Raw genomic sequence first — 27844 nt, 5'->3', positions numbered from 1 at the left:
GTAAATATATTCAACATTATGTAAATAAACTACATTTTTAGCAGAAGTGTGTACAATTATTGGACAACTCCAAAATCATTATACCTTGTATATTCAATATTGTGTAGAAATCTTGAAAAGAAAAAAATCTGGGAAGATTCAACATATTGAATAATTAAGTCAATCCAAATTAATTTTTTCTATAGCCTTTATTNTTTTTTTTTAGCTATTAGCTTCAAGTGAGTTTTAAAAAGGACTGATTTTTTTTTTTTTAATTTCTGACAAACTCCAAAGAAGTCATTTCCATCCACTTTTCATAGATGATTCTCCTATCTTAGAAATCTCTAACTTTACAGAGATACTTACATAATCAAAGAACATTTACTTATTTAGTTTGGCCCCTACATTGGTGAGAGATCCTTGCTAATACAAGGTAATGCCAGGCCCCACAGAGCACGTATAGTAGATCACTACCGGAATGAGGTGACTTTTGTGCTGATTAAATCTCAGTAGGCTGATGATCGCTTTCAGTTAAATTTTTTCATTTGTTGATTTTGTTTGATGTTATTTTTTGTTAAACATTTTTCAATGCGTCCAGTCAGGCATTTGAATAATTATGGCAGCTTCAGGGTCATTACATAGATGCTAAAGAGAAATGTATGCCTATTAGTTATAACTTAACTAGCTGGAGGTAAATTCTGTTTGACAGAAACTCTACTAAACCATTGTATTTAATGTATTTTTTAAATAAAAATTTCTGTTCTGTTTCATCATTGCCCTCGACTTTATTGAAATGCCCCAAAAGAAACGGATAAGTGTCGACTCTATGGGTACAGGAATTCTGAATAAAATTTTTTTTTGTTCTTTATTCAATAATTGTTTTTTTAGAATTAAATAAAAAAAACCATTTTCTTTTTAAATATTTAATTTTTACAACCACACTTATTTTTGGTATGTAAAATATGAATAAACCTAAATATATTAAAATTTAAAGGTGGTGCGCTAACTTTATCCATCGGTGTATTTGTCCCCTAACACAAAAACAATGAAATGAAATTAATAATGTATTTTGTAAATAAAAATTTCTGTTCAGTTTCATCGTTGCCCATGACTTTATTGAATGTCAGCCAACGTCCCAAAGGAAACGGATAAGTGTCGACTCTATGGGTACAGGAATTCTGAATAAAATACTTTTTTTAATTATGAATTTAAATATGAAAATACATTAAAATTAAAGAATGGTGAGTTAATTTTGTCCCATCAGTGTATACTCCATGTATACATTTTCTAATCAATCGTGATGTGTCTATTTCCTTAATAGATTTAATTTCTTATGATTTTTTTTCTTCCGACAAAGCTCATTTAAAGCGGTGACGGTGCTTTTTTTAAATTCGATAATCGAATATCGCCCGAGGTCGACTTTCTCTGATCGCCTATCACAATTGATACCGATTGCACAGATTATTTGATGTGTTGCAATCACAATCGATGTTTTGACTGGCGATATTTGGCTTGGAGTCTCATAAATAAAATAATTAATTAATTACCTTTATCACGAAGGCAAGTTGTTCGTTTGACTTTGAACAGACTGCGTCGTCATTCCCTCACTGCGACGGTGTTTTCATTTCCCTTCGCGCTGTTCAACTGACAGGTAAACCAATGAGCGTTTTATTGTTTTTATTCCTACTATAATTTACTTTCTCCTTTTCACTTTTTACGTTTTATGTTTTTTTTTTTTTAAATTTATACCTTGCAGTTTTACCTCTGACTTGTAGGTTTTTTTAGAAAGTTTATTAATGCCTATTTATGTTTCATGCTTTTACATGTCAAACAGCAGCTATTTCACACTAGTTCTGACTACATGGATTTACAAATAATACTATTTAGCATTTTTATTCAGAATTCTTGAACCCATGGAGTCGACACTTATCCGTCTCCTTTGGGGAGTTGGCTTACATTCGATAAAGTCATGGGCAACGATGAAACTGAACAGAAATTTTTATTTACAAAATACATTAAATTCACTGGTTTAGTACAGTCTAACATTATTTGCCTCCAGCTGTTTAAGTTATTATTAATTTCATGACATTATTTTTATATTAGTGGACAAATACACTGATAGATAAAGTTAATGCACCACCCTTAAATTTGAATATATTTGTTTGTTGTTTATATTTGTTGGTTTATTCACATTTTACATACCAAAAATAAGTGTAGTTGTAAAAATTAGATATTTAAAAAGAAGTTGTTTTTTTATTTAATTCTAAAAAAAATTGAGTAAAGAACAAAAGAAGCATTTTATTCAGAATTACTGTACCCATGGGGTCGACATTTATCCGTTTCCTTTGGAGCGTTGGCTGACATTCAATAAAATCATGGGCAACGATGAAATAGAATAGAAATTTTTATTTACAAAATATATTTAATGTATTTTTGGTATGTAAAATGTGAATAAACCAACAAATATAAACAACAAACGTATATATTCAAATTTAAGGGTGGTGCATTAACTTTATCTATCAGTGTATTTGTCCACTAATATAGTGTTTTAGTAGAGTTTCTGTCTAACAGAACTTACCTCCAGCTAATTACATTATTATTAATTTCATGACATTATTTTTGTATTAGATATTTTAAAAAAAAATGTTTTTACCTACTTCTAATAACAACAATTATTGAGTAAAGAGCCAGAAAAAAAATATATTGGTAAGGCCAGCTTGACGTCCAGATTTGAACCGAATTGAACACATTTGGGACCAAATTAACCGACTAGTCTGTGCATGAATCGTGAAAAAAAAATTTTTTATTCAGAATTCCTGTACCCATAGAGTCGACACTTATCCGTTTCCTTTGGGACGTTGGCTGACATTCAATAAAGTCATGGGCAACGATGAAACTGAACAGAAATTTTTATTTACAAAATACATTATTAATTTCATTTCGTTATTTTTGTGTTAGGGGACAAATACACTGATAGATAAAGGTAGATAAAGCGCACCACCTTTACATTTTAATATATTTAGGTTTATTCATATTTTGTATACCAAAAATAAGTTTGGTTATAGAAATTAGATTTTTAAAAAGAAAATGTTTTTTATTTAATTCTAAAAAACAATTGTTGAGTAATGAACAACAAAAAACACCATTTTATTCAGAATTCCTGTACCCTTAAAGTTGACACTTATCCCTGTCACACTTATATCTTCCCTTGGGATGTTGGCTGACATCCAATAAAGTCATAGGCACCGATGAAACAGAATAGAAATTTTTATTTACAAAATACTTGAGAATTCGTATTACCTAATTCTAAAAAAATAATTGAGTAAAGAACAAAAAACAGAAAATTCAAAAGCAAATAAAAATAAATAAAACTTTTTTGCCCCCTTTCGTACTGATTATTTCCACCACTGAAATGAATCATGTCTATTTAAACCCCTTTGCATTCCTTGCAAAATATTTCTGGTAAAATCCTGAATTTTTTTCCCATTCGTCTAGAACAGCAATTTCCAACTCTTCTAGGGAGTTTAGGACCTGGGATTCATGCTCAGAGTAGTCGGTTAAGTTGTTCCCAAATGTGTTCAATTCGGTTCAAATCTGGACGTCAAGCTGGCCATACGAAACATTCAATTCCAAACTCATTCGGGTAGTCGTCCACAATACTACGGGGCCTGGCATTATCCTGCATTAGGAAGAATCTCTCACTGATGTGGGAGACAAATGGCACTATATGTATTTCGATTATGTCTTGCAAGTACCCCTGTAAAGTTAGAGATCTCCCTCGCACAACAACCAGTTCGGTGAGGGCGTCTAAGGAAATGCCACCCCAGTATATCAATGACCCACGTGGAATTGGCCCTGAGGAACCCTACAGCATGGGTACCTTTCTCCTGAGTGTCTTCATATGAATTTACTCCTATCTGAAAATTTGAGGCAATTCTCACCTCATTTGTAAAGATAACTCATGAAAAACCCTTGCGAATTGGCTAGTTAGTCAGTCTGTTCGTTTCCTTCACGCTCAGGAATCCACTTTAAAGTAAACTTGTGTTTTCCTAGAGCCATTAGGCAATTTAGGCATTCCCAGACTAGTTTAGCGCTAAGAGCACATTTAGTGCCTTTATAGCTGTCTGACTGCCCGAGTGTAAATCTCTGCACCTTTCTTATTTCAACTCCTCTGCACAGCCATATAGACTTCAGCATGGAAAATTGTTGTGATTAGTTCAAGGAGTTTCGCTAGGGTGTAATTTGCCCCCTATTGTTATACAATATTCAGGGCATTTTGCATTTGATTTGACAGATTTGTTATTGAAGTTCCCTTTTATGATTGTTACCAGGTCATCTGTGTAACCTATGGTATGGTATCCTAGGTTCAGATCATCTACTACTAACAACTAAAGAAGTGTTATGTTTTATAAAAGTATTATAACAGTTGAGAAGTAATTCATTAATTACTCTCCTAACACACTTTCTTCTCTAGGGAGGAAATCATGAAGCCATTGGCGCTTTTGGCTTCTTGGAGGATTGTTGGGAAGGGTTTGGAATGAAAAATGTTGGGACCAGGTACAAGGGTTTATGGAAGCATCTGTATGAGTGGATTTATTATTTTTGTGCAAGTACCACAACTGTGAAGAGTACATTAAGCAAGTAGGCCTGCAAGGAATTTTCTTGGTCTTGTCATTGTCTGAACATGTTGGTAATTTGTGAGGGAGAGTTGGGGCGTCTGACTTGTATTTGCCGTGCTAGCGGTTCTGGGTTGAGAGTAGTATGAAAGAAGTATTATAAAATGATTTGACCCTTTGTCCGCAACACCCAATGGGTGGTTGTACGTTCAGCCCTCCTGTACGACAGGAATTCCCTTTCTTTTTACTTTACTTGGTCATTTGTGTTCATTTTTGTCAGCTTTTCCTCGTCATTTGGGCCTGTTTTTTGTGTTTAATTTTTTTCACCATCTTTAGTGGTGTGCTTGTACAAAGAAAATACTCCACAATGTTTTACAAATTCCCGTCAAATTTAATTTTATTTTCTTCATTAAAAATTCCATAATAAATAAGTTTAATGATTATGTGCAATAAAACTAATTATTGGTTGTTTTGGGTAGGATTGGCTCTCATGTATCAAGAGCACTGTCGATAGATTGGCCCACAGAGGATCTTTAATCTGGGGAACATCCTCAACCGATTAAGAATAGGCCATGCTTGGTTGACACATAGACACTTTCTTTTGGGTCAAAGCCTGCATATCTATCTGGCATATAGAGAAATGTTGCTCGTTGTCCCACCTAACTCCAGTCATTCCTTGGCTCCAAATAGAGAGCGTGTAATAATGTCACCCGATATTGTGATTGAGCATAGCAGAGAGTATTTGGTCTCCTGTTCTGATTTTTGGAGGAAATACGGCTGTTTTATTGTGTTTTGTATATATTGAGAGTGAATGTATTTATTAGAGTGAATGTGTAGTGTAGTAGGGCCAATGGTATTCAAGTAATCCACCACCCTAATTAAGTGAATGGTATGTAAATAAAAAATAATGTAGTTATGATTGAATGATTCGTGTGAGAAGTTTTAAAAACTGCATGCATTGTAGGCTGAAGTGAGAACTGTTATCAAGAGGTCTGACCCCAGACGGTGGTGGGTTATTCTTGGTGGTTCTTGCAGACTGCCAGATTAATCAGTTGTTTGTTTCTCTTGTCATTATTATATTTTATAATGTATTTTCAGATAGAGTAAGATGGAAAAGCTCAGGTTCGATGGAAAAGTGGTCATTGTCACAGGAGCTGGGGCAGGTATGAACATTTTTGTAACAATCTTAAGTTTAATTAAAATTATCTTGATATAATTGATACCAGCCTTCAATGTTGTAGTTTTATATTTAAAATCAGTGATAAGACCAACTCAGTCCTTTCTTCAAATTTCATTGTAGATTCGTCCTGTTTCAGCTATGGAGAAAAAAAATTATAAAATGAAAACAAAACGTTAATTTGTCTAAATCCACAGACTGAAAACCTTCAATTTAGTAGTTAAAAATATATTAATTTATTCATTGCAATACAATACACTGTAAAAAAATATAATTGTAAGATTCAGACTATCAAGAGAGACTTTTTATGGTAATATTGTTTTCATTTGCCGTTTAAGTTTTTTCTTATCTAGTTTTGTTGATTATGCTGACAGTGACACAATCGTTTAAAAAGACAATTACTTCTCTTTGAACTTGGTGTTCCCGACCTCACATTATTCATTGTTATTTAACTTCCCATGACTTATGAATAGCGTTTCGGTTCATTTGATGATTCATGGGATAAAAAAATGGGTTTAAAGATAAAGTTATGATTTGTCGCGATAGAATGTTTTGTGTATTTTATTCTACCAAGGAAGATTTGTAGAAATTTTTCCCAAAACAAAACTAAGGACTTTATTCAGAGCCTTTTTGCACATTTCTTTGGTGTGAGAATTTGCTTACTAAACTGGCTGTAATGTAACCACGAGGGGCTGCGGTAGTAGATCCCGCGGTCGTGGGTTCCTTCCCGACCATCGCCTCTGGACTTTTTCTGACGCCTAAGGGGACCGGTGGTCGCAATTGAAAGAAATTGACATGGCACTCATCAATGGAAGGGGCGGGATAGGATCTCAGCTACCATGAATTTGGTCCCTACCCCCTTCAAAAATGAGTTTCTTCGATGGAAGAACACCGGCACAATGAGGGCTCAAGTTCACATTTGTGTTGCGAGCCCCCCCCCAAATAAAATAAAATATGGAGCCAGGGATAAAGTAAAATAAGCTGTACAGCTCAGGGGGGAACTCCTCCAGTCCCTGGTATCCATTGTTTAAAAAAAAAAAAAAAAAAATGTAACCACACTAATCCTTCAGACATGACAGAATCGGCATATCTCCGATTTGCACATTTTTAGTTGGCTGGTATTTTACTCAAATCAAGAACCTTTACTTTCCTATTTGAAAGGTCTATAAATCTTAACTTGCCTCATACCTAATGTATTTGTCCAGTGCTTTAGTTTTTCTTTTTCACCATTTTTCTGACTCTCCTTGGGTGAGTGAGAGGGCTGCCCCTTCTTTGGCTAGTTGGACAGCCTGTTCATTGCCTTTTTATACTTCATGTCCTGAAACTTCTTGTGCCTCCTATGGCCATTAGGCAATTTAGACCCAGACTAGCTTGGAGCTAAAAGCATACTGATGTGGTGCCTTTATATTAAGTATTTTATTATACTGAGCAAGATTTGTAGAAATTTTTAATAAAAATAAAATAACTTGTTCAAATTAGTTTAGATTATTCAATGGATTTTATAAATAAAAAATATTTCCAGGTCTAGGACGTGCTTATGCACTGTTATTTGGATCACGGGGTGCTTCTGTAGTTGTGAATGACCTAGGTAGCACCAGATCCGGAGATGGTAGCAGTTCGAAAGCAGCTGATGCTGTAGTTGAAGAAATAAAAAAAATGGGTAAGGAATGTATATATGCTTTTTCCAATTTGTATTTGCCATTTTTTTTTATCTTTTGCCTTTCCACAATTATTTGGTATGTCAGATGTGTTTTAGCATTTCACCTCTGAAGACAATGGCATATAAAAAAGTCAATGGCACGAGCGGGATTCAAACCCACGATCTTCGAAGTATACCTTCACTAAAGCTCTCCGTGGCCATTTCATTTGTCACCGAGAATCAAATTGATTACACAACATTTGAAAAATGGCAAAAAGGAGGAAAAATTAAAAAAAAAAGGTGTGGTTGAGATGGGAAGTTAGTGTCCGAGTGGATCGAGGTCACGATAGCTCAAGTGGTAGAGCAGCGGCGTATCTAGCTGAAGATCGTGGGTTTGAATCCTGCTCGTGCCATTGACTTTTTTATCTCAACTGAAACCTTAATTAATTGTAAGATTGTTATTAATTTTTTGAAGAGTTGGTAAAGCCATTGTTCTAAAAGTAATTAAATCAAGGCAAAAAAAAGTATTTAAAGTATTTAAATTCAATCCAACTGTTGAAGAAAGCAAAACTCACAAACAAAAAATCATGTAATAATGTCTCTAGAGGGGACAACGGTCCTAGACCTGAGGTCATCAAAGGTAAAGGTAAGGAAAAGGTCCTGGGCTCAAATCCATCAGCCCTTTGTTTAAACCCAACACACTTAGTAATGTTTTTTCTTCTCAAAAACACCTGCCATCCTGATGGAAATAAAAAAAAAGTAGTGGATGACTGTACTTCCACGTATTATATTTATTTTGATATTTTCCCACTTTTTATTTTATTTTATTTTTTTAAATGAGGGTATTTCAACTATGAGGTTATATGAACTTTTGGAGTTTTGATGATTTTGAAAAAAAGTCCATAGCCCATTTATAAGTATGCCAGGTTCTAATGCAGGGCTGCTGGATTTGAACCTGGGACTTTTACTTTACAGCGGTCCGTGCCATGTCAATGCCTAAACCGTTGCGGCCACTGAACCCCCATTTTTTCATTTTTTGTATACCAAGTTTCAGAACCGTTCCTTTTCCAAAGTGTCTGGAAAAAGGTGTTCACAAAATTTGCTAAAATAAAATTTAAAAACTGGACCAACTTCCTGTGGCATAAACCCTTGGAAAGATTACAGGTGAATATATCATGTGTAAAAAATTATAATCTTTCTGAGTGTTTATGCTGGAGGAAGTTGGCCCAGTTTTTACATTTTATTTTTAAAAATTGTGAGCACATCTTGTTCTGGACACTTTGAAAAAGGAGAAAAGCCAAAATAATGAAAAAGTGAGAAAACATCTTTTTATCTGGCTGAAAAATCCCACCCTACACCATCGCAGATATAATAATGGAAAAAGTAGATTTAAATTTTACATCAAACTGTAACCTAATTTAATAATGTTTGTATGGAAAGGTGGCAAAGCTGTTGGAGATTACAATAGTGTTGTTGATGGTGATAAGATAGTACAAACGGCCTTAGAAAATTTTGGAAGGATCGATGTTGTCGTAAACAACGCTGGAATTTTGAGAGATAAATCTTTTGCAAGAATCAGCAATGCAGATTGGGGTAATTAATATTTTAATTGCTCGACTTTCAACTTTATCCCATTTTTGTTCTGCTTATTTATGTTTTATTTAAATCATTTTTATTTTTAGATTTGATTCATGATGTTCACCTTAAAGGAACGTTCAAAACGACTCAAGCAGCATGGCCTCATTTCAGAAAGCAAAACTACGGCCGAGTCATTGTTACAGCTTCCAACTCTGGTCTTTATGGAAATTTTGGTCAAGCTAATTACAGGTAGAAATATAATATGTGATACTTATTGAAATTACGCAAGCACCTAAGGATGTCTCGAATTTTTTTGTTCTTGTTATCTTAGTTTACTTTTAATTTTTTAAGCAATTAAAGTATGAACTTTCTCTCCATTTTTAGTGCTGCAAAAATGGGCGTTGTTGGATTATGTAAAACATTGGCAATTGAAGGGAGAAAGAACAACATTAATTGCAATGTGATTGTACCAACTGCCGCCTCTAGGCTTACAGAAGACATTTTACCCCCAGGTAATTTATCTAATATATTACACTTTATTTTATTACCATGACTATTTTAACAAATTTCTCCTGATTTTAGAATTCTTTAAAGAATTAAAACCAGAGTTGATTGCTCCTGTTGTCGTATGGTTATGTCATGAAGATTGTTCCGAAAACGGCTCCGTGATTGAATCTGCTGCCGGTTGGGCAACAAAATGTAAGCAGTCATATATTTGTTATACTTTGATTTGCTATTTTCTTATATGCAACTGTAATTCTTTGTACTAGATTCTTTGGTTCGAGGACCGGGAGCAATTTTAAGAAAAAGCATGGAAGACGTTGTCACTCCAGAAGAGGTTCAGGCAAATTGGGAACAAGTTACTGATTTGACCACAACAGAAACTCTTGGTTCAATAGAGGTAAACCTGTTTATTGAGCATTGTTATTTATGGAATTCAATAGTTCCCTGATTTTTTCTTTTTTTTCTAGGAAGCAACAGGTGGTCTTATGACACAAATGGAAAGAATGAAAAGCGGAGATGTTTTAGAACCAAAACATGTATGCATACCCCTATTAAGCTCTTTTTCTAAAGATAGTTTAAAAAAAAAAGATTTAATATCACAATAATTTCTATGTTGAATGTATTGCACTTTGTAATTTCAGGAAGAAGAGTACTGTCTCCATTTAAACCACAAAGATTGCATTGTTTTCGCATTAGGAAGTATGTGTTTAAGTTATACTTCCTCATAAGTCTAGTTCTTTATTTGGAAGGAAATATTTGAGTCTATATAATGTCAGGTTCAATTTTGACTTGGTTCTTTTATGTTTCTAGTTGGTGCAAGTATCACAAACCCAAATGAGGTCAAGTTCCTCTATGAAAATGATGAGAAGTTTTCCGCGTTTCCAACAATGGCCATTATTCCAGGACAACTCGCAGTGATGACATCACCACTGACATCGAATGCAATCCCTGGCAGAAGTTACGATTTAAGTCAGGTAATTTAAAAAAATTCAAATACCAATTTTCATAAAAATGTACTTGAATGGGAATTCTTCTTGGGATTTTCTCTTTTGGAATCTATCTCCAGTGATTCAACTACTCACTAATCTTGATTGATCAATTTCCTCACAGTTCCATTCATTTAATCTTTTAGTAGTCATTACTAGGCGTTGGTCAGGCTAACCTAACCCACCACTAACCCTATCCTATCTTACCTAAATCTACCCTACCTAACCGTACCCTTACCTTACTTTACCTAAACCTAACCTAAGGCATGTTATATACAAGGTTTTAGAGAAGAGACTTTGGTGAATAGGAAAATATTTTTTTTTTTAACAACACTCAACCCACACAATTCTTGGCTGAATTTTTTGCTCCATGTTACAAAAAATCATTTAAGCATGGATATGTAACCTAATCCTACCTAATTACCTTAACCTAACTCTTCCCCAACCCAACATATGCTCGCCTTCCTATATAAAAGCATAAGTACTTTACCGTATGTACCTACAAGGTTTTAAAAAGACTGGCAAATAGAAATAAATTTTTGTGGAGAAAATTGTGTGGGTTGAGAGATGTCTCGTTGAAACAAAAATTTCGTCCTATTCGCAAAAATCTCTATAAAACCTAGTACAATGACATGCCTGAGTTTTTTGTATGAAAATGTACTATTTTCAGATAATGTTGCAATGTTAAGATTTTCTTACCTTTACATAATTTTCATGAAAAGAAAGGCAAACAAAACATACGTACTGAACTTTAAGACAAGAGCATGTTTGTTTGCATAATGATTCAGTTGAGTAAATGAAAATGTCAATATTACTAGAAAGCAAAGCTGGAATCCATTTGTTCATTTTTTCTATCTTCACCCTTTTAATATTATTATTTTTCTTTAGATTTTGCATGGTGAGCAGTATTTGGAACTTTTTAAACCATTACCGACTACAGGTGTTACCAAGAGCAAGTGCAAGTTAATTGAAGTTCTTGATAAAGGGAAAAATGCTGTTTTTGTAGTCGGCGGTATGTATTAAACTATCATTTCAATTAGTTTTTATTATTTTTTCTCTTATTCATTGAAATCTGTATTTTGGGTCAAAATTTGCACCAGATGAAATGATGATTTAATGAGCAACATCCAGAGTTGTGTTAGAAACCATTGCAAAGATTTTCTTTCAGTATCATGAGCAATTCATTTACATCAATTCAACTTATAAATAAATTGGTTTTTGGTTGAAGAAGTTGGAGATTTTTTTTTTTCCAAAAAACAATACTTGGAAATATTTTTTGTGTGTGAATAAGTTGTGAATGGTTGCTCCAAATTGAAAACAGTCTGCACTGTTGAATTCAGCGTAAAAAAAACCTTTCATAAAAACGTGTATATTTGAGAATCTCGCCATTTGAAATATTTAAGCTTCTATTCGTAGTCCTGCTATTTTGGAGTCTTATTGTTAGATCAAAACTTTTTGACCCATGAGAAACTAGACAGGACAAATTTAGGCTGGAGGTTTTCCCAAAAATACAAAAAAAAAAAAGGTTGTATCACAATACCTGTCCAATTAAGACCATACCGTAGAAAGTGCACTTTTCTCCCAAAATTTTTTTCCTTAAATGCCTCTTCACACATTTTCCTGTGATTTTCTTCAAATCATGCGGGCTGAGAGATAAAATTTCCTTCACCTTCCCTTTTGAGAGATTTATGAATCTGTTAGCTTGCCTCATACCCGGTGCTTTTTGTCCAGTGCTTGAGTTTTTATTTTTCAAGCCGTTTTTTCAGGGCCAACATTTTTGTACATTCCATGGTGAGCCTAGTTGTGGTTCCATGGCTGCTCATTCTTTGGTGAGTTGATCAGCCTGTTCATTTCCTTCTATACATTAATATCCCAGAACCCATTTTGGTCATTAAGCAATTTAGGCATTTCCAAAGTAGTTTGAAACTAAAAAACCACATTTAGTGCCTTTATAGCTGCCTAACTATCTGAAAGTATGTAAATCCATGCACATTTCTCTTCTTTATCAACTTGTGGGCTGTTGGTCGAGAGTTATACCTAGGTATGTGTTTATTTGGCGAATGTTAAGGTTTCATCTTTTATTTATAGTGGGTCTTTTAGATTTAACTTCTTTTAAAAAGTTGGATATGGACCTCAGCTTGGAAAATTGTTGGGATTAGTCCAAGGGGTTTTGCTAGGCTATAATTCAGCCCTTTTATCCCTACACCTACTCCCAATTCCATCTTCAATTCTTCAAACCGTATCAGGGCCTTCTTGAAACTTGGGCCTTTCTTCCAAAGTTTCTGTTATCTATTACCAATTGGAAGTATCTATTTTTTTCTTCTTTCTTTTTCTTTCATTTTGTCAGGCACTTGCTACAGCGCTACCTCATTTATTTTAATTCTCTACACATGTAAGCATCGCCCCTGTTATGTTAAGACTTGCTAACCTTTGCAGATTTTGTGATTTGTTTTGAGTCTCCGTATGTAGTGCTTTTGGCCACCAAACTAGTGTTGAGAGGTCAAACCATTGTATACAAGGAGATTTTTGGGTTTGTTCTGGTTTTGCTGCATAATCTCTGACCCATGGTTATACCTAGGCACTTTTTTCAAGTTTCTTTGGAAAAGGTTATGGCTTCAAATGATATTTGTCATCGTATCCGACAGTGTTATCAAATTATCCCTTATAATGATTGATTAATCATACAACATTAATTGTAGTGGAAACTTTTGATGAAAACAATGATAAAATCTGCTATGGAGAAATGACAGTCGTTGTCGTGAACGCTGGAGGATTTGGTGGATTAAAGGAATCGACGAAATGCGTTCAAACTCAAGCCCCACCATCTAGAAAGCCAGATCACATTGTCGAAGAGAAGATTGGCGAAAACCAGGTTTGATTTTATTACTACAATGGAAGATTAGTGTTTAACAAATTTCTATTTGTAGGCAGTGATGTATAGATTGTCTGGTGACTCGAATCCGCTACACATCGACCCCTCGTTCGCTTCAATTGCAGGCTATGAAAAACCGATTTTGCATGGGTTGTGCTCATTGGGCTTCTCGGCGAGACATGTGCTCAACACTTTTGCAGAAGGAGATCCAAGTTGTTTTAAAGCCATTAAGGTTAGTTCATTTAATACCGTAAAACCTTTTCTCATTTTTTTTTTTTTTCAACCAGGTAGAAGGATGTCTATTCTAACCTTTTTACTTTAAAATTAAGTCCACTTAATTACTTACAGGTGAGGTTTGCTAAGCCTACATACCCAGGGGAGGTTTTGAGAACTGAAATGTGGAAAGAAGGTAACCGCATACATTTCCAGTCTATCTCTTCAAATGCTACAGTAATTTCTGGTGAGTGTTTCAAATGTATAATATTGGAAATGAACTAAACCATTTTTTTTGTTTCAGGTGCTTACGTTGATTTACATCAAGTTCTCGAAGCTGCTCCTCGTTCTGACATCAACGATTCTTCGTTAGAGAGCAATGTTGTGTTTCAAAAAATCGGAGAACTAGTCAAAGGGCATAATGAAGTGTGTAAGAAAATAAATGGAGTGTTTCTTTACAAGATTCTATCCCAGGGAGAAGAAGCTGCAATTTGGAGTTAGTCCTTTTACATTTTTAAAATAAACTTTAAAAAGTTAAAATTTTACACAGGCAGTTTTTCTGGTTTGCTAACAATAATGCTTCATTTCAATTTTTTAGCTGTCGATTTGATATCGGGCAAGGTATACAAGGGACTTCCTGAGCCAGGGGTAAATGCAAACACTACATTGATTTTAGAAGATAATATTATGGTTAAAATGGTAAGATCAGCATACAATTTTGTTTTAGAAACGTGTAAATTTTAAAAATTCCTGTTTTAGGCACTCGGTCAATTGAACCCACAGACAGCCTTTATGAAAGGAATGCTCAAGATTAAGGGCAACATAATGCTCGCACAGAAACTTAAAGATCTTATGATCTTATCTTCTAAACTGTAGGATGTATATAATTTACTGTGATATTGACAATGTATAATTTTTACTTTTTTAATGGTTGGGTTATTTTTTATTGAATAAAATGTTTATCAATTGTTTAGAACTTTTTTTCTACTTTTCTTCTTTCTTCTACTTTTTTTACAATGTTACTCATCGGCCTAGTTGAGAACAACTCTCAACTACTTTAAGCTTGCTACAGTGCAAAAAGTACAAACAATAATAAATTGAAGCATGTTTCTTTTTTCAATAATATTGTGTTGTCTCCCATGAAATGAATTTTTTATTTTATTTTAGAGCTGAGTATTTTATTATTTTAGTAGCTGAGTCATGAGCGACTCATGTTTGCCTCATTAGAGGTTCTGGGTGTGAATCCCGGCAAAGCCCATGGTTTTGGTTTAAATAGATTATAGTATGAAAATCTATTATAATGCAGTATGACCCCCTTGTCTGCAACACACAGTATTTAGTTGGACATTAAGACAACACAAGTGGAAAAAAAACGTTCACTGCGTCTTGAACAGAAGTGTTCGGGTGAGACAGAAGGTTAGAGTGGAACGTTAGGTAGGTAAGTTAAAGCTAGGTCAGATTAGGTAAAGTAGGGTTAGGTTACTTATCCAGGATTTAATGATTTTCTGTAAGTGGAGCAAAAAAATTGAGCCCTGAGTTATGTGGGTTGAGTGTTGTCTTGTTGAAAGAAACATTTTTTCCTATTGACCAGTCCCTTCTCTAAAAAACTTGTACATAACGTTTGCAGGTAGGTGCGCATAGGTTGGATTAGAGTTAGACTAGGTTAGGAAAGATGAGGTTAGGTTTCATAGCATCTCCATAGGTGCTCGTAGGTTGGGTTAGGGATAGGTTACATTAAGTAAGACTAGGGTAGGTTAAGTAAAATGGGGTTAGGTTACATATTCACAATTTAATGGTTTTTTTGTCAAGTGGAGCCAGAAATGCAGCCAAAAATTGTGTGGGTTGAGTGTTGTTGAAATATTTTTTTTTCTATTTGCCAAAGTCTCTTCTCTAAAAACTTGTATCTTGTACATAACATGCCTTAATGTAGGTAAGAGCGCATAGGCTAGGTTAAGTTGGCTTCATAATTCAATGTTTTTCCATGAAACATATAAAACAGTATAAATTTCCTTCAAGGAAGTGGGCCATTCTTTGAAAGATTGGGTCATCTAAAGAAGCAAGATGAGGAATGCAGGATGTTGTTCCTTTAGAACTTGATTGTGTTCCCTGGCTCCAATATCCTATTTGCCAAGTAGGAGATTTTCAGGCTCTGGGGATGTCTGTAAATGAAATTATGCCAAAAATCAGTTTTGATCAATTTCAAATGAAAATTGGCATTATCAATAAAAGAATAACCAACACTTGGACAAACAGGTGGTACTAAAGCCCAGAGCTGTTTGGGATTGCATCAACCCTATCAGACATTGGAAAAAAACAATATAATCACCCTTGTTTGAGAGCTAGACCATACTGGGCATAGGAGACTGATAAATTGGTTAAGTTCGATCAGGATACCTTTCTAGTACAATGGAAATATAGCACAGAAGTGAAAAAGTTCATCAAAGTTCTATAGAAGAAACTAACAGGAAAATTACTAAACTAGGTGGTCGGACTAGAAAAACAGTATAACTGCTCACTTGTAGCAAACTCAGGAGGCAATTGGTGTGAAGGCCTATTCGTGGAACTCATTAAAAGGTACTGGCAATATCCCAGGCAACTTAGTTTTTTTTATCATCTCTTGTTTTGCATAAGGGCAAATTCGCTGAGATTCCTACTCCTGAAAGAGGAAAAGTCAAGGCCTGAAAGAGGAAAAGTCAAGGCCTGAAAGATTAACACTGGAGATTTGATGACAAGCCTTAAGTTCTATACAATGATATAGATATCACAACAGACCAATATTAGTCGTAGTACACGAGGTCGTAAAGAGGCCGACTCCTTTAACATTAACTTTGATTCCATTCGTTACAAAAAGGTTTTGCTTTGTACACCAAGAAGTGTGTGGTTCAAATGTTCAGTTGGGTTAATATTCCATATTGACTTTTTCTCTCATTACAATCTCACACTTTTACTACTCACCATTTTGTAAATCTTTCAAAGGTACTTTTTCCATAATTATATCAATTAATAATTTTAAAATTGACAATAAGGGTCTTAGGATTTCAATGTCTTCACTGATAAAAATTATTTAAAGCATGAGACACTAACAAAAAAATGTATTAGTGGAAACTTTCATACAATTCATAAATAAGAAATCACCAGAGCTTCCGTCCAAATTAAATAAAAGTATCGAGAACAAATTTTAAATTGTATTCTCGTTACTTCTGGAGTCTTTCAGCTTAGTCAATTTTTTGATCAAATCCGGCAGCAACAATTCACCATGAACTACATTATCTCTTGTTCTAACATTGGCAGTTTTATTCACTTTCTCCTTTTCACCGACGACTGAAATAAAATAAAAATACAAATGAACACAAATTTAAAATATATATGTATTGCAAAAGGTCAGATAAGAAAACTTACCAAGGATAAAATTGTACTGAGCCAACTGAGCGTTACGAATCTTTTTATTCATCGTGTCCCCACGATCAATATCATAATCGCACACAAATCCGGCCTTGTGTAACATTTTGCTCACCTAAAACCAAAGATTTATATACTATATTACAAAAAAAAAAAAAAAATGTACACGCTCAAAATACGGATTTTTTAAAGTTTTGAGATCTATTTAGGTTTCATAAATGATGCTCTATTAAATTTTTTCTAAAAAAATGGCCGTTTTTAAATTTGTTGGACACGTTATGGAACAATGTCTGTATATGGGGAAGCTTAAGTTAGGCATACTAGCAATATCTATTGAGTACCCACTCATATTTCAGTACGCTGGCCTGCGAACTATGAAAAAATGAATTAATTGTTATTTGTATTTTATTTTATTTGTAAATGCGTTTTAAAGCATATTAATTATTAAAATAAATATAATCTGAATATGTGGCAAAAAAATAATGTGACTATTTACAAATTCAGTCTTTTTTCCTTCAAATGAAAGTATTTTTGAGGAACAAAAAAAATTTACTGTCAAGAGAAATGTATTTCACAGCAGTACGATAAAAAAATTTACTTATTATAGAGCAAAATTAGATTTTTTTTCCTCACAGTAATGCTTTTTTTTACTAATACCAATAAACTCGAAACCCCAATGTTTTACGGTCAAAATCCAGTAGTGGTCCTTTTATAATTTCCCATCCTCTTTTCCTACTCGTACATTTAACGTCTGGTAGATAAAAATGACAAATTGGATAAAACGGTTGAAAGATGAAGTAAGAAAGTAGCTGAAACAGTATAAAAAGCCTTTCATCTCTTCCAGGAGACAAACAACTTCCGGCTGGACTTCATAGTCTCTGGCGTTTAAGGGGTATCCTAACCATCCTGACTAGACTCCTTCATCCTCTTACCGGCCATTTTTCTACTTGAAACTTCAACGTCTGAGGAATGAAAATGACAAATCGCATAAATTACAGCAAAAGAGCTGAAGGGTGAAGTAAGAAAGTAAGAATATTCTTGTGGGCAGGGTGTCGCACTGGTGACAGAAAAATTGGTCTGTGTCTCCACTGCATTATAAAAGAAAATCAGAAGAACAAAATTATCAGCAGAGGTTATATCAACCCCCAGGTACTTTTTTTTTTTTTTTTTTTTTTTTGGGGGGTGTATGTCGGGTTTGAATGTAGGACCATTGAGCCTTACAGTGATGAGCGCTGCATCAACGCCTTAACAATTGTGCCCACCAGACACCCCAATAAAAAGTAAAAAAAAGGGTTTTACAAAAATTGGGAATTAGGCAGTGTGCAAGTTGTATAATACCCTGAGGCGGCAGATCTCATAGGAGACCTACCTGCAAATGATAATTTAGAGAAAAAAATTGCTGCCCCAATGGGTTGACAGTCTTTAAGGGCTCTCGCATTCAATGTGTTAATACTTTTTAGAACAGTCATTGGCTTACTTCGATTGCATAGTCATCAAATTCAGAAGCCACAGGGACGACCATGACTTGATTTGGAGATAACCAAAAGGGCCATTTACCAGCGAAAGATTCAGTGAGAATCGCAATCATTCTTTCGACAGAACCGAGAATCGCTCTATGGATCATTACAGGTCTTACTTTCTCTCCGTTCTCACTGCAAAAATGAAACAAATCAATCTCCTTATACATTTAATCAAACGCGATGGAAACTTACGCGACATAATTCAAGCCGAATCTAATAGGCAATTGAAAATCTAACTGGATCGTAGCGCACTGGTGGGATCTACGCAGGGCATCTTGGATTGTAATATCGATTTTAGGACCGTAAAAAGCACCATCACCAGGATTTTCCTTCCAAGGGTGTCCAAATTCATTTAAACTTTCAGCTAATTGCTAAAACAAACAAAAAATATTATTTTTCTTCAACTTGAAATGTACGATATAATATATATATATATATATATATATATTTTAATGTATAAAACCTTTTCAGCTTCATTCCACACTTCGACTTCTCCTAGGTAATTATCAGGTCGAGTAGATAGGCAAAGCTGAAATGTAAATCCGAAAACAGAGTAGACGTGTTGGAGGAATTTCAACGCCTGGGTGATTTCTTCATGAATCTGTCGGGAAATAATTAATTAGTACCAATAATTATTTATTATTTAGTTTTTTCTTTCTTTGTACCAGTCATTTTGAAAGAAACACTTACTTGCGCTACTGTGCAAAATATATGCGCGTCGTCTTGTTGGAACCTCCTTACTCTTGTAAGACCGGTCAAAGCACCGGACAGCTCATTTCTATGTAGTACACCAAAATCGGCCAGTCTTAAGGGAAGCTCCCTCCAAGACCTCACTCTATGATCAAATATTAAGCTGAAATTTAATTCACCGTAAATTTAGAATCAAAACACTAGTTAAGAAAAATTCTTTTGTTAGATAATTACCAATGTCCTGGGCAGTTCATCGGTTTCAATGCAAACTGTTCTTTTTCAACTTCAAACGAAAACATGTTTTCCTAGTATTTAAACAGGTCATTAAAATATGCTTGATGAATATATTAATTGAGAAATATCACACGTACGGCGTAATGAGCCCAGTGTCCAGAAGTTTGCCACAATTTTGAATTATAAATATTTGGCGTTACAACTTCTTGAAATCCCCTCTCCCTGTACTCAGATCTGATGAATTCGATTAAAGTATTGTAAATCCGAGCGCCTTTAGGCTGAAAGAAGCATGAACCCGGGCTTAACTCATGGAAGAAAAACAGCTCCTGTTCCTATAACGAAAATCTCACTGTCTCAGTTTTACACCACAGATTTATTTAAAACTGACGTGCAGTACTTACTCTTCCTAACTTCCGATGATCTCTCTTTGCAGCTTCTTCTTGGAACTTTTGCCATTCCTTCATTTTTTTATTGTCTGGGAAAGATATCCCGTAAACCCTCTGCAACGATTCGGCATCTGCTTTGCCCTCCCAGTAAGTAGCTGAATTCTGAAATAAAAAATAATCTTCCATAATGATCCTTCTTGATTTTTATTTAATTAAATCACAGACCTTGGTAAGTTTGAAGGATTTCACATATCCGGTGTGTCGGACATGAGGCCCTCGGCACAAATCGATCAACGGTCCACAACGGTAAACTGTTGTGGAATCCGTTTTGACCTTTTCCTTCAAAATTCGGACTTTAAACTGGTTGTACTAAAACATTTATTAGGTATGTATTACCAAGAACCTATATTTAAAAATATGTGGTTTTATTATTTCCAACCAACCTTGAACATTTCAAGCAAATCCTCCTTGGATAATTCTAATCTTTCAAATTGTTGCTTTTCCTTGACAATACCTTTTACTAAATTCTCAATGACAGGAAAATCTAAATTCGATACCTGAACACAAATAAAATGGGGGGATTACAAATTGAACATAGTTAGCTAGAGAATTGTTTGAATAACCTGTTTTTCTGGGCTAAACATGTCATAGTAAAAACCGCCTTCTATGGGAGGGCCATAGCACAAACAACCGCCATAAATTCTTTCCATGGCTTCACCTAAGATATGAGCAGATGAATGCCAAAATACTGCTTGAGCTGGAAATTAAAGCAAAGCATTAATTTCTAACAAATATAATGAAGAATAACAATATGACTGAAGAATGCAAACTATAATACAACTTAACAATGATTAAAAATACCTTCGGGGTCATTGAACTTCAAAAATTCAAGTGAACAATTTGTAACTAGCGGGCGATCCATGTCCCAGAGTTCGCCGTTAACTTTAGCGATTACTGCGTCATCTGCTAATCCTTGGCTAAAAGTAAGTGTCAATATACGTATATATATTTAAATATTTTTAAGAAATGTTTTAAGCACACTTACCTAATCTGCTTTGCAATATCGTAAGGTGTCGTTTGCCACGACAATCCCTCTTTGGGATCACCGGCCGGTAACGATATCACAATTGGCCTTTTTTCTTTGGACTTCAATTCGGATACATATTTTTCCTTCATTGCATCCCACAAATTTATACGCTCCTGATCAAACAAAGCATTAAATTCATGTCTTAGTATATAAAACTGACTACTATAAGAAAGAAGTAGACAAAATTGTTTATTTAGTTAATCATACATGATTACATGTTAAAAAATTAAAATTCTCTTGAAATAATTTGTATTTGCATGCTTTCTTGCAGAATAAAGCCATTTCTGGCCACCCTGTATTAAATAGTAGACAAATGGTTTAATTTATCATCAGAAAAATAATTATAATAATAATTGAGATAATCAGAAAAAAATTATAATCCAAATTCTCTTGAAATCAGGAAAAATCGCATAAAATGATAAAAGTCCTTGTGCTCATTCTTCTTCTCATTAAATCTTCTATGCTGCTAACATCTTTCATTTGACTTATTTCTGCTCATATTTAGAGTTTATTTTTTTCTGCCTAGTCTAGTGGGAAAAATTTTGCTTCCCTTAAAGGTTTTACCTACGATAACCATTTATCCTTTAACTGGAGGGATATTAAGAGAAGTCCGCTGTCATCTTTACGAGGTTCAATCTGTCATACAGCATTTATTGGTATTGGGTATAATAAATTTGTGGAATTTGACGATAAGAACATATTCTCCACTATGTTCTAAACCTCTGAATAATTATTTTGCCTCATTCAATTTTCTAAAAATTTCAATTAGACCATTTGCGTGCCAATGTTTTTAAAATATTTAATTGGATTATTTTTTCTATTGTATTTATTTTCCTCTTTATTAAATCCATGCTGGCTTCATTGTCGCAGCGTTTTCCTACATTGAATGAGCGTTCCTGATTCGATCCATTAGCATCTTTTTCTTGTCTTTCACTCAACAGGCGGACTCCTCGTATTTTTAACTTTTTCCTTTCTTTACCGATATAATCTTTGAACTTCCTTTTCTTTAGAAGTGTTTATTAGTATATATATGAATTGACCAGTCGAATAGTGTAATACATATTTAAGAAAACCAACACTAGCCGGGGTCAAGTACGCGGAATGATCGTGACCTGACTAGAAAATATGTGGTGGAAAGACATACCTGAATATAAGATGGCCAGGGATTGAGTTCAGAACATGTTTCTTGATCACCAACAGCTTTTTTCTCTTTCTTGACTTTCTTTTGTTTTGCGCTGCCGTTTTCATTTTGAACCTGCCAAATCGGAACACAATAGAATAATAAAGGTGCAATTAATAAACCTAAACATGCAATTAAGGATCTTATAAAAATATGAAAAATGAAATATTGTTGAAATTTTGTTATTAAAACAGAAAATGTTAGCAAACACATCAATTCGTATGTCAAATTACTAATTTTTTTAAATCAAATCGCTAATTAATAAAAGTATAATTTATTCCACCAAAAGCCTTACTCAAAACTACAACTCTAGAAAGTATGCAAACTTTTGATTGATAATTTTTATAAATGTTTCATTATGTAATTCAACAAATCAAACTTGGTATTTCGAAGTATATTTTAAGTTAGAAGTGGCCAGATGATGCCTTTGTTGACCTATCATCATTGAACACATCAAAAGGACTGACAATTATGAATATAAAAATATACACGTGTATAGTACTTTAGTCTATTTTTCAGCCAGTTAAAATGTGTAAAATATGGATATGTTTTTGGGCTGAATAGGGTTAGCTGGGAGAGCGCATGGGTTAGGTTAGGTTATGTTAGTTTAAGTAGGTGTAGGGTGAGTTTAGGCATGGTCAGGGTTCGTTTTAGTAGGTTTAGGGTTAGTTAGGTTAGTTTAGGTAGATTTAGGGTTAGAGTTGGAAACAGGTTAGATTACATATCCATGATTTTCTTGTAATTACTTTCCTTAACCATGTATCATAATTTTTCTATGAAAACTTAAGTTTACACACACTTTTATTTTAAAACTGAAACTTAAATTTAAGCAAAAAGAATGGTATGGCTTATGTTCTCCCTTGTAATATTCATTCAAAAACTTCTTCAAAATTTGAAATATTAAAATAGGATATCTCTCTAATTTTTGCCTATTTTAGCCCATTTTAAGAATATCAGGAGCAAAATTAAATTCCAAGTAATAAGGTCTGTGTTTTAACATTTATTTTTTATATTTCAAATTTCAACTTTGCACTAAATAGTGAAGCAACTACTTAGTTCTTAAAACAAGTGAATTATTAAAATTCTTATTCTTGAAACAATTAGAAATGGTTAAAAATTATGCTCAAAGTGATGCAGGATGAGTCATGATTTAAAAAAAAATCTAAACTAAAGACCTACTAAACCCTTTATTTTTAAACCTTTTACATTTTTTCTATATTTAGAATTACTAATGGGCATTATAATTTAATTTTTTTATCAATGATTTATTGTAGTTATTAGTAAATAACAGACTTTTTATCAGTATTGACTGATTACAGATGTGAAAAGAGGTCATCTCTTGTGTTTATATTAGCAAATTGTTGCATTACAAAGTTGTATATGTTATATGCATTACAAAGTGACAAATAAGTGGACGTAGCATTTTTTATTCATGATCAGCTAACAGAGGGGAAGATAATTTTTAAAAAAGTAATACAAGTGGGGACTGCTATGGCTTAGTGGTTGGGTATCTGACTTGTATTTGCCACACTTGTGGTTATGGGTTCAAATCCCAGCACAGCTCAAGGAATTTTAATTGTTAATTTAAAAAGTATTGTTAAGCGGTCTGACCTGGTCTAGTTGTACATTAATGTTAAGCCATCCCTAACATGAATTAATTTACCTTTTTTTAAAAGGACGTATTTTAAAGGTTATTTTTCGTTTTTTGGTATGTTCAAAATAATGCATCAATGTTGATGTCACTTTTTCAACCGCTAAAATTCGCAAGTAAACCTAATACAAAAAGCTTGAGGTTAAAAAATATTATTTTGTGGGTTTAGTAAGCCTTGAAAATGTGCTTAAAAATATTTTATTTCTCTACCTTCTTTTCAGCGTTTTTGAATTCTTGCACTTGATTGATACAATTGAAGGAGGGCTGTAACCCATCACCGCTGACAAACGAAAATTTGGCGTCACCAAAACTTGCAATGTGTTTGTGCCAGCGGGTCAAATTGACGTATTTGGCTAAGGGGCACTTCAACAGTTCATATATCATTATGTCGTGATTTGTGGGTTCAAAACCAGTTATGTAACTATGGTCGGCTAAGTAACTCTCGAGCTTGTTCAAGAATTCATCAGTAACCATGTTTGAGTACTATCAATCACTCCATGCAACTATTGGCGAGAATAATCTGCAAATACCAGGACTAATTAAAAGTCAGTGATAAGAGGGACAAAGCTATATCAAATTTAGAATTGGGAAAGGACAGAAATGGTAAGGGATGGCATATTCATATTACATTTTTTTTGGTGACTCTACAACATTTTTAAATAATTGATATTCATTTATAAGTCTGCAGGGCGCTGAATCTGCAGCTTGGCCGTATTGGATCATTTTGGTCTGTTTGAAAGATGAAATTGTGCCTGTAAGACCTAAATGATTGGAAACGACCAAACTAAACTTTAAATTTAATTGCTTATATGAAAATATTAAACTAGAATATACGACATATTTGTATAAGTAAGGACATCAAAACATAAACAGCCAAGAAATATAAACAAAGATAATTGTAGAATTCAAAACTAAAAACAATTTTAAACCCATCGGACTTCCCCACTCTGGTTCAGAAACCGGTACAAAAGGGGATGATTTGGAAAGCAAAATTATTTCCAGTCGACTTGGGGAATGGATTCCAGTCGTCAGGACTTGGTCCATAGCAGAAACCAGCAAGGACCAGCAGTTGTGACCTGTTGGATAAAGTCGACTGTTAAAGGGGTGTACAGAAAGAAGATACTGGAAGGCGCTGAAGATGTGGAAGGTGGTATTGGCAAGCTTTATTTGGGTAAATTTTTTGTCAACAAGCTCATCCCAGAGTTGGAATTGTGGCTGTTCTGTCTGGATTGTTAGTATTTTTCTTAAGACGGAATAGTGTTAAAATAAATTTCTATGAATTTATTGCTCTCTGATTTATTGCACCGTACCTTCCCCTACACAAAAGTATTTAAGTGCGTACGCTGAGTGTTTTCTTATTTTTTAGCGAAAAGTAAATCAACAGCACCCCACTTACTTGTTAGAAATTAGAAAATTAGAGTTATGAGACCTCCTAGGAGGCCTCTGGCCTCTCCCTGATAGATCAGGGGTAGTCACCCACCGTGGTGCCTGAGCAACTCCGAGGTTGGGCTCTAGTCGGACGCCATCGACTTCTTAGGTCATTTCGGCGCCCTTACGTTCCCTAAAACAAGTCATTCTTACACTCACTCATACAATAAATACAAACATACACCTATATACAAACCCAATCACACATGCATATCCTCTGTCTAGAATCCGGGTCGGAGGGTACTCGATATTCCGCCCCGACCCAGCTTAGCGGAGCAGCAGTGGAGCCTTGAAATAATATGCTGCACCGCCGCCCAGCATACTCCTATTCTAACATTAACTAAATCTAAACTTTAACCTATGAAATAAATACCCCACTATATACTACCCATAATCCCAATATCTCTTAGAAACCTAAAAAGTTTTTCCTTAAATTCGCTGCCATGCTTGAGCATTCTCCTATAATCCGGCGGTATTCCATTTTGGTCCCTATACGGGGCCAAGCTGCGACACCCCTCCAACACCTGAGTCTATCAACTTGGCATGCTGGGCACCTAGGTCGACTCGCGCCAACCAACAGGCACCCATGAGTCACACATGTGTGGGTACTCACTTCGGCGGTACATATACTACTTGTTGAAATAGATTTTTTGTGTATATTTTTGGATACAAAAAAAAAATCAGTTTAGGGACAAAGTCTATTCTATAATTATCTGAAATTAATTGTAATGATTTTGAGAGTCGTTAATAGACATTTAGAGTTGGTTGTTTCTGAATTTATTTTTTTTTATTGAAAAATTCATATTAAATAATATTGTACTTTTACGATATTGTGGCTGAAGGTGGGGCAGACTTTTTTTTTACTAAATGTAACTATAGATCTACCAGATGTTACACGTGTGCTGGTCTAACACTGGAACCGACTACTATTAGGTAATGAGTAATAAGTAAGTAATAAGTAATGTAAGATTATATAATTGGAATAAATGGGGAATCGAAATGGGAAGTTTGTGGCATGGGCGATCAAAGTCACGGTAGGTCAAGTTGTAGAGCAGCAGCATATTTAGCCAAAAGTCGTGGGTTCGAATCTCGATCTTGACACAAATTTTTCATTTTGAAAAAAATTGTGTATAATTAATTGAGAAAGATCATGTAAACTTCAACGCTTCTATTATAATTTATATAACCACCAAACTTAACAAATTCTGCAGTAGTGGATGAAGAACCATTTCACGCACAGAAATTCGCATGAATACGTTGTTTCGCAGTTGGCCGAATTGAGGCCTTGGGTCGTCTATCGAACATAGAACATCCGAGCTTCCAGGGATCGAGTTGCAGGTAACTAGACGAAAATTGGTCGAATGTGGACGATCAAAAATCCAAGTTCCAGCGAGAGCAGCCTTATGCAATTATACACCGGCTTATATATAAATCTTTAACAGATATTTTATGGCATTTGTATAGTCCAAACGCGCATTATAAAAGAGAAACGATACTTTTTGGCTCGTAGTATGTCAGGGGTGGAGAAAATGTTATCAGTTCGATTGAAAGTATCGGAAAACTGCGGTTGTAAATCTCCTTATGGCAAATGATTTGAGATTAAAGTTTTTGGAGTTATTTTTTTTGGTTCTTGGTGGTTGGATCACTTCCACCGACAGTCATTTCCGTTAAAAACTGCAAACTTTATTCGGCTGGGAGTTTTTTAAAAATCAAAATGCCATTTCTTCAGTGTTGCTCCCTTGAAATCGTTACTGAGGTTCAACAATGTTTACTGAGTTCAAAATAGACGAGATAAAATGTATTAAAAAAAATTACAACTTTTACCAAGAAATTTGGATTATTTTAACATGGTCTGAAGCAGAATCACCAAAAAACTAGTTTTAAAAAAACCGAGGCTATGATCTAACCTGTGTAGGCTGGGCGCAGGAGTCTCCTTTTTCCTCGTTGAGCATCCTTCGGAATTAGGAAATTTTCCACAGATCAGAAAGGACAAGGAAAAGACCAAAACAGATAGGTCGAGGAACAGGAAAAAAGTGGCAGCCACATGGAATCGGTGTCCCAACTCCCAACAACGGGTTCCTTTCAGCCTCGGTAGCCGCCTTGTTGCGTCGTCACAAAGTGTAACGTCACGCAATACAAATTTCCGAATAAAACCCGTTTTTATTTTAAATTTCTCTAACAGTGATATTAAGACAATCTTATATATTAAAATGAACATACTTCCATGTAAACTATGAAGCAACGACTCGCCGTTTCTTTATGCTCCCCCCATGCATCCCTGCCAGCCTGCTATTTCGCCACTTAACATTTCCATACTTTAATCCTGCTTTCTTCTTCTTTTCCTGTTTCTTCAGCCAAGTCATGATCAGATCATTTAGAAATATAGCCGACTCTCACTTTTCTTTAACGTATTGCATTCACGCTAATAAATTACATTCACAGATCATTCTTCGTTCACATGACCCCAGAGTATTTAATATTCGTCGGGATAATTGAGAATAAGCCTCCCCATTCGCCTAAATACATTACAATCACACACGACAATTCATGCACACTATCCCAGAGTACTCAACATTCCTTGGGATATTTAGGGATCAGCCCCTCAATTCACAATAATAAATTACCATAATAATAATTCAGAGTACATGATATTCTTTGGATTATCATATTTGGATTGAGGTTTCACGCTAACAAAGTATTTCCAT

The 27844-nt window shown here is 34.5% G+C and overlaps 2 protein-coding genes across 4 annotated transcripts; one reads left to right on the top strand and one right to left on the bottom strand.

The window, feature by feature from the left end:
* Positions 1-1459: 1459 nt before the first annotated feature.
* On the top strand, positions 1460-14540 carry LOC106670504 (peroxisomal multifunctional enzyme type 2-like). The gene is made up of 18 exons (XM_024230416.1): positions 1460-1630; positions 5694-5758; positions 7295-7432; positions 8852-9004; positions 9094-9238; positions 9374-9501; positions 9572-9688; positions 9760-9890; positions 9961-10029; positions 10135-10192; positions 10304-10467; positions 11368-11491; positions 13179-13351; positions 13407-13583; positions 13700-13811; positions 13869-14060; positions 14163-14263; positions 14324-14540. The coding sequence occupies exons 2-18, from the start codon at positions 5704-5706 to the stop codon at positions 14438-14440; spliced, it is 2154 nt and encodes a 717-aa protein (XP_024086184.1). The 5' UTR covers positions 1460-1630; positions 5694-5703; the 3' UTR covers positions 14441-14540.
* A 2098-nt stretch (positions 14541-16638) lies between these two features.
* LOC106670499 (threonine--tRNA ligase, cytoplasmic) lies at positions 16639-27214 on the bottom strand. 3 transcript variants are annotated; one of them, XM_014400925.2, is made up of 17 exons: positions 27047-27213; positions 23922-24231; positions 22025-22135; positions 20839-20993; positions 20655-20770; positions 20417-20550; positions 20237-20350; positions 20019-20162; positions 19809-19955; positions 19545-19739; positions 19408-19478; positions 19174-19336; positions 18947-19084; positions 18676-18854; positions 18441-18615; positions 16964-17078; positions 16639-16885 (listed from the first exon to the last, which is right to left on the bottom strand). In XM_014400925.2, the coding sequence occupies exons 2-17, from the start codon at positions 24183-24185 to the stop codon at positions 16743-16745; spliced, it is 2364 nt and encodes a 787-aa protein (XP_014256411.1). In that variant the 5' UTR covers positions 24186-24231; positions 27047-27213; the 3' UTR covers positions 16639-16742. The 3 variants fall into 3 exon arrangements, with proteins under 3 accessions (XP_014256411.1, XP_024086183.1, XP_014256412.1); XM_024230415.1 differs by having other exon boundaries at positions 16720-16885; positions 23922-24246; positions 27047-27214; XM_014400926.2 differs by lacking the exon at positions 23922-24231 and having other exon boundaries at positions 16720-16885.
* Positions 27215-27844: the final 630 nt, after the last annotated feature.

The sequence above is a fragment of the Cimex lectularius genome, unplaced genomic scaffold (genome assembly GCF_000648675.2).
Source record: "Cimex lectularius strain Harlan isolate CLEC.00 unplaced genomic scaffold, Clec_2.1 scaffold31, whole genome shotgun sequence".
In the NCBI taxonomy this organism is placed as follows: domain Eukaryota; kingdom Metazoa; phylum Arthropoda; class Insecta; order Hemiptera; family Cimicidae; genus Cimex; species Cimex lectularius.
This window is presented reverse-complemented; position numbering and strand designations above follow the sequence as displayed.